This window comes from Stegostoma tigrinum, chromosome 41 (genome assembly GCF_030684315.1).
Source record: "Stegostoma tigrinum isolate sSteTig4 chromosome 41, sSteTig4.hap1, whole genome shotgun sequence".
In the NCBI taxonomy this organism is placed as follows: Eukaryota; Metazoa; Chordata; class Chondrichthyes; order Orectolobiformes; family Stegostomatidae; genus Stegostoma; species Stegostoma tigrinum.
The window spans coordinates 9330457-9342853 of record NC_081394.1 but is presented as its reverse complement, the minus strand read 5'-3'; the positions used below and the strand labels follow the sequence as shown (position 1 = coordinate 9342853).

At 37.9% G+C, this 12397-nt stretch overlaps 1 protein-coding gene across 1 annotated transcript in view; it reads left to right on the top strand.

The window, feature by feature from the left end:
• Positions 1-4602: 4602 nt before the first annotated feature.
• erfl1 (Ets2 repressor factor like 1) overlaps positions 4603-12397 on the top strand; it is a 102164-nt gene continuing 94369 nt past the window's right edge. The window contains exons 1-2 of the mRNA XM_059641412.1: positions 4603-4661; positions 7441-7524. Of these exons, the coding sequence (XP_059497395.1) occupies positions 7461-7524 (64 nt within the window). The 5' untranslated portion in view covers positions 4603-4661; positions 7441-7460. The remainder of the gene's footprint in view (positions 4662-7440; positions 7525-12397) is intronic.

Sequence of the window (12397 nt, the reverse complement as noted above, 5' to 3'; positions counted from 1 at the left end):
GGCAGACAGAAAAGCAAACAAAGTGACAGAGCAACAGAGAGAGAGAGAGACAGATGGAGAAAACAGAGACAACATGTGTGATAGAGTGTGCATATGTGAAAGAGAGGAGGGCAAGAGAATCAGGGTGAGAGAGATAGAGTCATAGAGTTGTACAGCATGGAAACAGACCCAGTTCCTTGTGCTGACCAGATATCCTAAATTTCTGAAGAAGGGCCTAGGCCCGAAACGTCAGCCTTCTTGCTCCTCTGATACTGCTTGGTCTGCTGTGTTCATCCTCCTTGTTATCTCAGATTCTCCAGCATCTGCAGTTCCTACTATCTCTAAATTAATCTAGCCCCATTTCCCAGCATTTGGCCCACATCACTCTAAACCCTTCCTATTCATATACCCATCCAGATGCCTTTTAAATGCTGTAACTGTACCAGCCCCCACCACTTACTCTGGCAGCTCATTCCATACACACACCACCCTCTGTGTGAAAAAATTGCCCCCTCAGGTCCCTTTTAAACCTTTCCCCTCTTATGTTAAACCTATGCCCCTCTAGTTTTGGACTTGCCCCACCCTGGGGGAAAGACCTTGTCTATCTACCCTAGTCATCCCCCTCATGATTTTATAAACCTCTGTAGGGCCACCCCTCAGCTTCTGATGCTCTGGGAAAAATAGCCCCAGCCTATTCAGCCCCTCCCTGTAGCTCAAACCTCCAATCCTGGCAACATCCTTGTAAATCTTTTCTAAATCTTTTTAAGTTTAACGTCATTATTTCTATGCCAAGGAGACCAGAATTGAACACAATATTCCAAAAGTTGCCTGATCAATGACCTGTACAGCTGCAATATGACTCTCCCAACTCCTATACTCACTTCACTGACCAATGAAGGCAAGCATACCAAAGACCACCTTCACCCCCCGTCCAGGAGCTGTATAGAAAGGCAAAATGATTAGGGTGAGATGGAGCAAGCCAGGTGTAGAGAGAGAGATAATGGGAACTGCAGATGCTGGAGATTCCAAGATAGTAAAATGTGAGGCTGGATGAACACAGCAGGCCAAGCAGCATCTCAGGAGCACAAAAGCTGACGTTTCGGGCCTAGACCCTTCATCAGAGAGGATGAAGGGTCTAGGCCCGAAACGACAGGTGTAGAGAGATACAGGTTCACGGAGAGCAACAGAGAAAACAGTGACAGAATGAGTGGCAGATTGTGTGTGAGGAAGAGAAAGATAAATGGGGTGAGAGAGACATAGCGAGCGGAGAGTGAGATGGACCAAGCCAGGTGTGAAGCGATAAAAGCTCACAGAGACAGAGAGAAAACAGAGACAAAATGAATGATTGATTGATTGTGTGCCTGAGGGAGACAAAGAGAAACAGGGTAAGAGAGAGAGAGAAAGACATTGTGAACAGAGAGTGAGAGTCAGATGTAGTGGAGAGATAAAAGATTGCAGAAAGACAGAGAGATGGAGTGATACAGATAGAAGGAGACAGAGACTAGATGTAAAAGTGAATGAAGAAGACAGTGAAATAGACAGAGACGGTGACAGACAGAGAGACAGTGTGGGATTCCGAGAGTGAAACAGCAGCAACCATCAAGCTATGGTGAGCAATCCAGAGGGGGAAAGTAAACTAGAAATGAGGCTGGGCAGAGATGGAAATGAGAGAAAGTGGGCAAAAATGAAGAGAGATGGAGTAGTGAAGGAAGGTAGACAGAGATAGAGAGCAAATGACACAGAGGAAGGAGAATGGGCGAGAGAGAGACATCGCAAGGTAAGGAGAGGGAATAGGAAGACAGATAACTAGATATTAACTAGATAGTTAATAGGTACATAATTAAAGGAAATACTTAGACATATAGGCTAGTAGGGGAAAGAGTGGAGAAAAACAGAGATGGAAAGTGACACACTTCTTAATCATATAACTCTAAGAAGGGCTAATTTTCAGAGTAATTCTGGCATATTTAGTTGACTGTTTGTATATTCACTTCTGATTCCTTCATGGGATGTGTGACTAACTGGGCCAGCATTTAAGCCCCATCCCTAATTGCCCCTTGAGAAGGTGGGGGTGAGCTGCCTTCTTGAACCGCTGCATTCCATGCCATGTGGGTTGACCCACAATGCACTTGGGGGGGGGGGCGGTAGTTCCAGTATTTTGTTCCAGTATTTTGACCCAGCAACAATGAAGGAATGGCAGATATATTTCCAAGTCAGGGTAGTGAGTGGCTAGGAGAGGAACTTACAGAGGGTGGTGTTGTCATGTATCTGTTGCCCTTGTCCTGCTTTGGATTAGTCATGGGTTTGGAAGGTGCTGTCTAAGGATCTTTGGTGAATGTCTGCAGGGCATCTCATAGATGGTACACTCTGCAGCTACTGAGTGTCAGTGATGGAGAGAGTGGGATGTTTGTGGATGTGATGCCAATCAAACAGGGGCTTCTTTGCCCTGGATGGCGGCAAGTTTCTTGAGTGTTGTTGGGGCTGCACTCACCCAGGGCAAATGGGGAGTATCCCATCACACTCCTGACCTATGCCTTGTAGCTGGTGGGACAGGCTTTGAGGAGTCAGGAAGTGAAATACTCGCTGCCCAATTCTGATCTGCTCTTGCAGGCAAGTTGTTCATATTGCTGTCACAGTTGAGTTTTTGGTCAATGGTAACCCCCATGATGTTCATAGTGGGTGACCCAGTGAATAGAATGTCTGGATAGTTATGGATTTGCTGCTAATGGATGTAGTATATGTATTCAGAGTGATCAGTATTCCAGACACCCCAGTCACAGTGTACTCATGTAGCTGATGCATTCTCCATTGTGCTCTGATTTATTTGATACAATTTACAGAGCCGGTGTGTTGAACAGAATAGAAGCATAGTATTTGATTGTCACTTGCATTTTTCACAAAAAAAGCAGTGAAAAGTGTTTATGTTGCCATAGTCTGGTGTCATTTTAATAACAAATTATATCCTTTTTTAAAAAGAAAATGTTAAGACAAAGTCTATCTTAGTTCAGTTCACACTGCCAGGGCTTCTGAGGTCAGGGAAACCCAACAGTGATGTCGCTGTGTGTGTGTGCTTGTGTGTGTGCGTGCGTGTGTGTCTGTGTGTGTGTATGCGCGCGCGCACGTGTGTGTGTATATGTCTGTGTCTCTGTGTGTGTGCACGCGTGCGCGCGCGCGTGTGTGTGTGTATGTGTGTGTGTGCCTATGTATGTGTGTGTCTGTGTGTGTATGTGTGAGTGTGCTTGTGTGTGTATGCCTATTTATGTGTGAGTGTCCTTGTGTGTGTGTGCCTATGTATGCGTGTGTCTGTGTGCGTATGTGTGAGTATGCTTGTGTGTGTGTGCCTATGTATGTGTGTGTGTGTGTGTGTGTGTGTCGGTATGTTGATACATCTGATTCAGTTTACAGAGCCTGTTTGTGTGCATGTGTTGATATACCTCATACAGTTTATAGAGCCTGTGTGTGTCTGTTGATATACGACCTCTACTTAGGTTCTCTGTAGTTTACATAATCTCTGGCTGTGTTCTGTGAAGTGTACACAGCCTCTGGCTGTGTTCTGTGAAGTATATGCAGTCCCTGGCTGTGTTCTGTGAAGTGTACACAGTCCCTGGCAGTGTTCTGTGAAGTATATGCAGTCCCTGGCTGTGTTCTGTGAAGTGTACACAGTCCCTGCCTGTGTTCTGTGAAGTATTCGCAATCTCTGGCTGTGCTCTGTAAAGCATACACAGTCTCCAGACATTAAGTTGAGCGCCGCAGCAATTTTTAATTTGAATGGAATCTAACTGCTGCCCACACTCCAGGTTTCTGGCCTTTAGTTATTAGCTTAACTCATCTTTCCTTCAATCCTGATCTTTTTTAGATTCAAACAGCTTCAAGTGTTTCTGCCCCAGAGAGATTTGAACTTAAGAGAGCCAGAAAGGGAGAGAAAGAAAAAAAAACAAAAGGAAAAGGGTTTTGTACAGACGACTCTGGAAGGTAACTAAATAAATGATGACGGATGGCAATGCCTGTCACTCGGGTAAAATTGGCCCTTGGGCTCCAATCTTGCAGAGTTGAGACACTCGAGTGGGCTTGTTAGCTGGCATTGAATTCGGCTCGCGTTCAGAGAGCTCTGCTGCAGCCGGAGACAGAGCACTCAGGCGCGGCCCCCCGTCCCAGCAGTTCCCCGCAACTCAAGTCTGGAGAGAAACTTTTCGTTGCTTGATTTTCTTTTTTGTTGATGTCAACTAGACCTTTGCGTGTGTGTGTGTGTGTGTGTGTGTGTGTGTGTGTTTGTTTTTTATTTAATATTCGAACCTGGAAATTCATGTCCCCTTCCTCTTCCAACAATCTCCTGAACTCAGTTCGAAGGATACATTCAGACAGGTGAAAGGGTTTGTTTTTGTCTTTAGTCGCTGTGGGATTTTGCCCATGTAATTGTAAATTAGACCCTGTTCTTAGTGGAAGAGGGGAGGGCTACTGGTTGTGGTGGGAGGGTGTGTGGGGGGGCGGTGTTTTCTTTTATTCAAACAGTGAAAGGGGAATTGGAGGGTGGGTGAAGAGAGAGTCTAGTGGCTGCAACGAGACGATTCGCTTGGAGGTAACTGTCAACCGAACCCCGGGACCTGCCGGGTCTGAACGGAACTCAGCATTTTCATATCCTCCCAATTGCTCCATATCCACATTCATCTGGCACTGTTCCTCGGGTAAAACGCCCAATCTCCACACAAAGTTTGTGTTATTTATTATCCCTTACCTACACAAAACAATTCTTTTTTACGCGATATAGACCGTTTACATTTTTAACTGTACATCATTTTGAACGTTTTGCGTGCCAATATAATCTGAGAACATATATAATTTATTTTATAAGTCGCAAGTTTTAATGTTAAGTGCATGTTCTGACTTCTTTCTACAAATATTGTTTTTAAAAATACCTTACAAATATTCATACATTTGCTCAAAATGTCGTATCTTTTATACATAATGTTTACATTAGAGCGTGGACATTATTTACAAATGCACACACACATTTGGTCCAAATAATGTTCCATATATATGATGCTTACATTAAGAATTGAACACTATTTTATAAACATGTATATTTTCGCGCTAAACATTTTAGCCCTTATACATGATGTTTGCATTATAGCATGACTTCTATAACTGCAGATATTTGCATTAAATGCTATAACGTTTATATGATGTTTATATTAAAACATGGACATTATTTTATAAAAACAAATACATTTGCTCTAAATATTTTACCTTTAATTATGTCGGTTATATTAGAACATGGTTATTTATAAATGCACACATATTTGATCTAAATATTTAAACTTACATATTTGTTAACATTAAATAATGGAACTGTTTGTTATAGATGTGCATACATTTGCTCCAAATATTATAACATTCATATGATGTTTACATTGAGGCATGAAACATTATTCTATAAATATGTACACTTTTGCTCTGAATATTTAACTTTTATTTGTAATGTTTACATTAAGTGATGGAAATTATTTTATAAACACATGCATTTGCTTTAAATTTTGTAACTTTTAAAAATGTTTACAATAAAACATGAATATTATTTTTTTCAATACATATATATTTGCTCTAATTTTTTAAATCTGGATTTGTGATTTTAAATTAAAGCATGGAAATTATTTTATAAATAAACATTTCTTTGCTCTAAATAGACATATTTATACATACATATATTTACATGAAATATCCAAACATTAGCTCAAAATATTGTGACTTTTATATCTGAAGTTTACACAGAAAATGGAGCATTATTTATAAATACACCCACATTTGCTCTACATATTGTAAATTTAATCTATGCATTTTACATCAAGATATTTTGCAGAAGCACATGCATTTGCACTAAATAGTATAACTTTTAAATGTGTTTAAATTAATGTATGGAACATGAATTATAAATACACAAGCATTGCTCTAAATATTGTAAAGTTTAAATATGATGTTTACATTAATGCATGGAACATTATAAATACACACACATTTGCAGTAAATATTTTAGTTTTGATATGTGAGTTTTAAAGCATGGAGCATTGTTTAATATATACCCACATTTCCTGTAAATATGTAATTTTTATATGTGATGTTTACATTGAAGCATGGGCATTATTTTACAAATGCACATATATACATTTGCTCTAAATTTTGTAACCTTTATACACCGTGCTTACATTGAAACAGAACGTTATTTTATAAGCATACTCATTTGCTCAAAATATTTTATCTTGCATTTTCACGTTAAAGCATGGAGCACCAAAAATATACTAAATCATGGAAACTTGTTTTATAAATGTACACACATTTGCACTAAATATTGAACATTTTAAGTGACGTTTATACCGAAATATGGAAATTATTTTTAAAGTATCTGAACATTAGCTTTAAATGTTGTCATTTTTAAGTATGATGCTACATTAAAACATGGAACATTATTTATTAGCACTGACATTTGTTTGAATTATTTTAACGTTAATATATGATTGCATTAAAGAATGGACATTATTTTATAAACACACACTCTAAATTTTGTTACTTTTAAATATAATGTTTACATGAAAAGATGGAACATTACATCATAAACACACACATTTTGCCTTAAATTTTGCAACTTTCATATATGGAGCATTAGTTAATAAATATGCTCACATCTGTTCTAAATGATTTTACTTTATATTGTTGTTTACATTAATATGTGTAATATTTAAAAGTACAAATACAGTTGTGATAAAAATTCATACATGTATACAACACATTTACCATTCAATATTGTATGTATATATTGTAAATATACAAGTTTGTTATAAATAACTAACTTTATTTGTATTTACCTTCAAAATAGGAAATAATTTATATGCACACATTTGTGATAAATATATATGCATCTATATGCGTTATTTAGCTGTAAACAGGAAAAATACTTCACAAATACACTTACATTTCTGACAGATGTATTTCACTTTTATATATGGCCTGATGTATTTTATTTCCCGTTTTGCAAACATTTTTGCTTCTGCATATGATTGTTTAACTGTATTTAGAGACACTGTTTCACAGTAAATGAATCACATTTTTGTACGTGTGAAATGCATCTAACTTTTATAGATGTATCTCGTCTAAAAGTCGATAAGAGGCTAACTTTTGTCTGTGCATGCTATTTCAAAAGCCCTCTACAAACGTTTTGGTCAAAAATTGGTATTTTATGTTTGAGAAATGTCACGATATTTATCAAAGTCTTTTTCGTCAAGATTACAAATCTTTTCACCCTAACCAGATTTAAAATGCAGATATTAGATTCTCGTGCACCATTACACCTTTCAATTTCAAGTCGATTGATTTGGCGTAATCCGAAAAGCAGTAACTGGATTCGAAATGCATTTTTTGGTGAATATATTTGCTGGTTTGCATTATTGATTACCTCTCTATTTCTCTCTGTAGGTTGCCACTCGCCTTTCGCCATGGATTGTAACTGTGTCTCTGATTTGCTACTTGCCCCTCCTCTGCCTACTCTCTGGACCCCAGGTATTGACTACCCTCCCAGCAAGAGAAACTGACTTTCTTCCGATTTTAAAATCAAGGCAATGTTTGCAATAGGTACTGCCGGACCAGGCTCTGATCGCAAGAGAATAGTTTCTCCCTGCCTGTTTATTTAGCATCTGCCTTCTAAACCAGATCTAAGGAGTGAAGGAGGAAACATTTCAATGGGGTCAGACAGAGGGAGAAAGAGACTGAAATGGGAAGGAGACTGTGCGAAGAGAGAAGGTGCGAGGGCGAAAGATAGCTGGAGGGAGAGAGTGCGGAAAGCAAGCGAGGCAGAGGGGAAAACAGAGTGAGGAAGAAAGAGCGCGCGTAAGGAATGTGAAGGAGGGAGCAACAGAGGAAGTAGAGAGTGAAATCAGTGAGAGATAGAGGAACTGAGAGAGAAAGTTAGAGAGCAAGGGGGAGGGGGAACAACAAATGGGGGTGCTGCTGAGGTGTGAGAAGGAGAAAGAGAGGGAAGGAGTCAGAGGGTGGAGAATTGAGAGTGAAGGCAGGGCAGTGCGGGAGAGAGCAAGAGTGAACGAATCTCTGCGGGGGTGGGGGAAGAGTAAGAGAGAGTGAGTGAAAAGAAGGAAGAGCGCGAACGAGAAAGTGCGAGAGGGAGAAAGAAAGAATTGAGAGGGAAAAGAGAGGGAGAGAGCAGTGACAAGGAGAAAAGAGCAAATAAGAACAAGTGAGAATGATTGAGAAGGAGAAATGTCGTATGACTATACAATGACAACGTCAATATCAATGAATATAGCAGTGTTTATCACAATGCCTATATTGGAAAATGAAGCAGTAGCAGTGTGTATATCAACATTTACTTCAGTGCCAAGAACACTGCCAATATCAAATGTGTAAACAATGTTTATAACAGTCCCTATAACAGTATCTATATAGCTGCGTATAACGGTGTGTCCCAAAGTGACTATATCATTGCCTAACCATATCTATAACATTGTCTCTAACAGGGTCTCTAAGTGCGTACAATGATTTCTGCAATGTGATGTAGTGTGTATAATGTATCTATATCAGTATCTGCATCAGTGACTCTATCGGTATCTATAACAATGGTTGTAACTATGTGTATAAAATTGTTGATAGCAGTATGTATATCAGTGCCAGTAATGATTTATTTCAGTGACTGTTTGTAACAGTCAGTACCTATAACAATGTACATAATAGTCTGTATGTACCATATCAATGTCTATAACAGAAAATAACAGCATTTATACCTGTGATTGCATCAGTACCTGTACCAATGAATACAATAGTGTTGTCTCAACATTGACATCAGTGTGTGTGACAGCGTCTATATCAGTGCCTATAACAGGGCCAAAGATAGTATCTGGCACAATGTCTATATGAGTGACCAAAGAATTTTCAATGACTATGCCTGTCATATGACAGTCTGCAACAGTGCCTGTAGCAGTGAGTATGTGTTTCCAATAGTGTCCTTATCAGTGCCTGTAATAGTGTCTATATTTGTGACTGTAACAGCATCTTTCACAGAAAATGTAACAGCATATATGTCTGTGTTTCCAACGTGTCTACACTAGTAGTATAACTGTTTCTATGACAATAGCTATAACAGTGTCTATAATAGTGTATGCATTAGTCACAATAACAGTAACTACAGCAGTGACTGTATATGTCTCCATAACTGTACCTGTAACATTGTTTATGACTGAGTCCAGAACAATGTTTGTGTGTGAATATTACAGTGTCTATATCAGTTTCCAAAACAGTATATATCAACAGCGTCTACATCAGTGGCTATAACAACAACTTTGAAGCATCTAAAATACTGTCTATACAAGTGTCCATTACACTAGCTATACCAGTGCTCAAATAGTACCTATAACAGCGGCTATAATAATGTCTACAACAGTGACTATAATAGTTGCCTATATTTGTCTTTATAACATTGTCTATATCAATGACTGTGTACTTACAATATCTATAGCTGCGTCTTTAATGTTTTCTATGACAGTCTATAACTGTGTCTATATCAGTATCTATATAATGAATACAATAGTGTCTATATTAATGTGTATGTCAGTGACTACAGCACTCTCCCACATTGACTACAACAGTCAATAAGTCTATAATGTGTTTACTTCAGTGTCTATGCTATTGTCTATATCAGTGTCCATAATAGTGTCTTTGTCAGTGTACATAATTGTGTTTATAACAGTGACTAACAGTATCCATAATAGGGATAATGGGAACTGCAGATGCTGGAGAATCCAGGATAACAAAGTGTGGAGCTGGATGAACACAGCAGGCCAAGCAGCGTCTTAGGAACAGGAAAGGTGCTGCTTGGCCTGCTGTGTTCATCCAGCTCCACACTTTGTAATCTCATATCTATAATAGTCTCTTTTGTAGTTTCTATGTGCATATAATTGCGTCTAGCGTCGTATTTATGTAAGTGACTATAACTGTGTATGTAACTCTAAGCCACTCACCATCCTGACTTGGAAATTTATCACTGTTCCTTCACTGTTGCTGGGTCATAATTCTGGAATTCCCTCCCTAACAGAAATGTGGATCAAGCCACAGCAGGAGGAATGCAACAGTTCAAGAAGGCATCTCACCACCACCTTCTCAAGAGCAATTAGGGATGGCCGAGACATACTGGCCAGCCACCGATGCCCACAGCCCACAATTTATAAAATAAATAGAAAAAATAACGTATACCTGTAGCATTGTCTATAACAGAATCAACAACAGTGTCTATATCAATATCTGTATCATTGAATATGACAGCATCTATAATAATATCTGTATCAGTGTTTCTGACCATGTCTATATCAGTGAGTATCACAGTGTCTGTAACAGTGACTACTCTAATATCTATGACATTGTCTGTAAATATGTTTATAACACTGTTCATGCCAGTGTTTAAATCAGTGACTATAACAGTATCTATCCTCTGTATATCGTCCTCTGTATCAGTGTCTATAACAGTGTCTTCCACAGTGGCTATCACAGTGTCTATGTCAGTGTCTATAACAGTACCCAGTGAAGCATTTATAACATGATCTGTAACAGTGTTGTTAGCAGTTTCTCTCACAATGGCTATAAGAGTGTGTCCCACAGTGACAACATCCGCTTCTATGTCAGTGTCTATAATAACATCTATATCAGTGACTATAACAGTGCCTCTTTAATGCCTATAAGAGTGACTATAATAGTGTCTGCCAGTGACTATAATGGTACAACAGAATGTCTATAACAGTATCTACTGTCCTGTCTATATCAGTGTCCATTATAGCATTTATATCAGTGACAGTAACAATAATTGTAACAATCTCTATGACAGTACCTACAACATGAGTACAACACATCTATGTTTCTGATTAGAACAGTGAACATAATAGTATCTATATCAGTGACTTTAACAGTGCCTATAACAACATTTATAACAGTACCTATAACAGTATTGATAATTGTGGCTATATCTGTTTCAGAATGGTGTCTATATAGTGTTGGTAAGTGTTGATAACAGTTGTTATATCAATGTCTGTAACAGTGTTTTCCACAGTGATTATAACATTGTCCACAACTATGTCTATATCAGTGTCTATGTCACTGTCTACAATAGGGTCCATATCAGTGTTCATAATAGTGTCTATAACAGTAACTGCAAAGATGTCTATGACAGTGTCTATAACAGAGAATAAAATGGTGTCTGCATCTGTGAATATATCAGTTTCTATAGTCATCTGTAGTAGTGCCTATTATATTGTACTTAACAGCATTTAAAGTCTCTAACAGTCTCTAGAAGACTATAACACTACTGTATCAATGACTGTATCAGTGTATATACCAGTTTCAATAAGTGTCTATAACATTGTCTATGTCAATGTCTATATCAGTCTATATCATTGTCTGTACCTGTTTTTATATAACTGTCTATATCAGCACTTTTACCATAAATGCTTGTTATATTGTCTATTTCAGCATTTATTTTATTGTTTATATAATTGTCTATATCAGCATCTATAACAGTGTCTATTTTGGTGACATTAGAAGTGTGTATATCAAAGTCTGTATCAGGGTGTATAACAGTGTCTATAACTGCGCCTTACAACAGTGACAATAACAATGCTTCTATCAGTGAATGTAGCAGACCTATAGAAGTGTCAATGCCAGTGTTTATGTGTTAGATTTTAACATTGTCTATCAAATCGTTTAGAATATTGTCTATAGCCATGTCTGTATCAGTGCCCATAACACTGTCTGTAGCATTTATAGAAGAGTGAGTATAACACTGCATGTAACAGAGCCTAGAACAGAATATAAGACAGTGCATAAATATAGTGCCGATATCAGTTTCTGTATCAGTGTTAGTAAGTGTCTATCTCAGTTTCTAAAACCACGAGTATATCAGTGACTATAACAGTGCATGTAACAGCAATTTTAATAGTATCTGTAACATTGTATTAGTCTCTATAACATTTTTGATACCATTTCCTATATGAGATTCTATAACAATATCTATAACATTGTTTATATAAGAGACTATAACAAGACCTATAAGAGAGACTATAATAGCATCTATCAGGGTACCAGTGGCTGCAACTATAACAATTAAGATATCAGTGACAAAAGCAGCACCAATAACAGTACCTGAATCAAGAACAGTAGTGGCATATGTATCAGTAACTATAAAGGTGTTTGAAACAATGACAAAAACAGTGTCTGTGACTATAGCAGGGACTATAACATTGTCTGTAATACTGTATGTATGAGTGACTATAACAATCTCTATGCCAGTGTCTATAACTATAAAAGTATCTAGAATATTGTTGTAATTAATGTCAATAACAATATCTATATCAGTGTTTAAGACAGAGACTTAACAGTG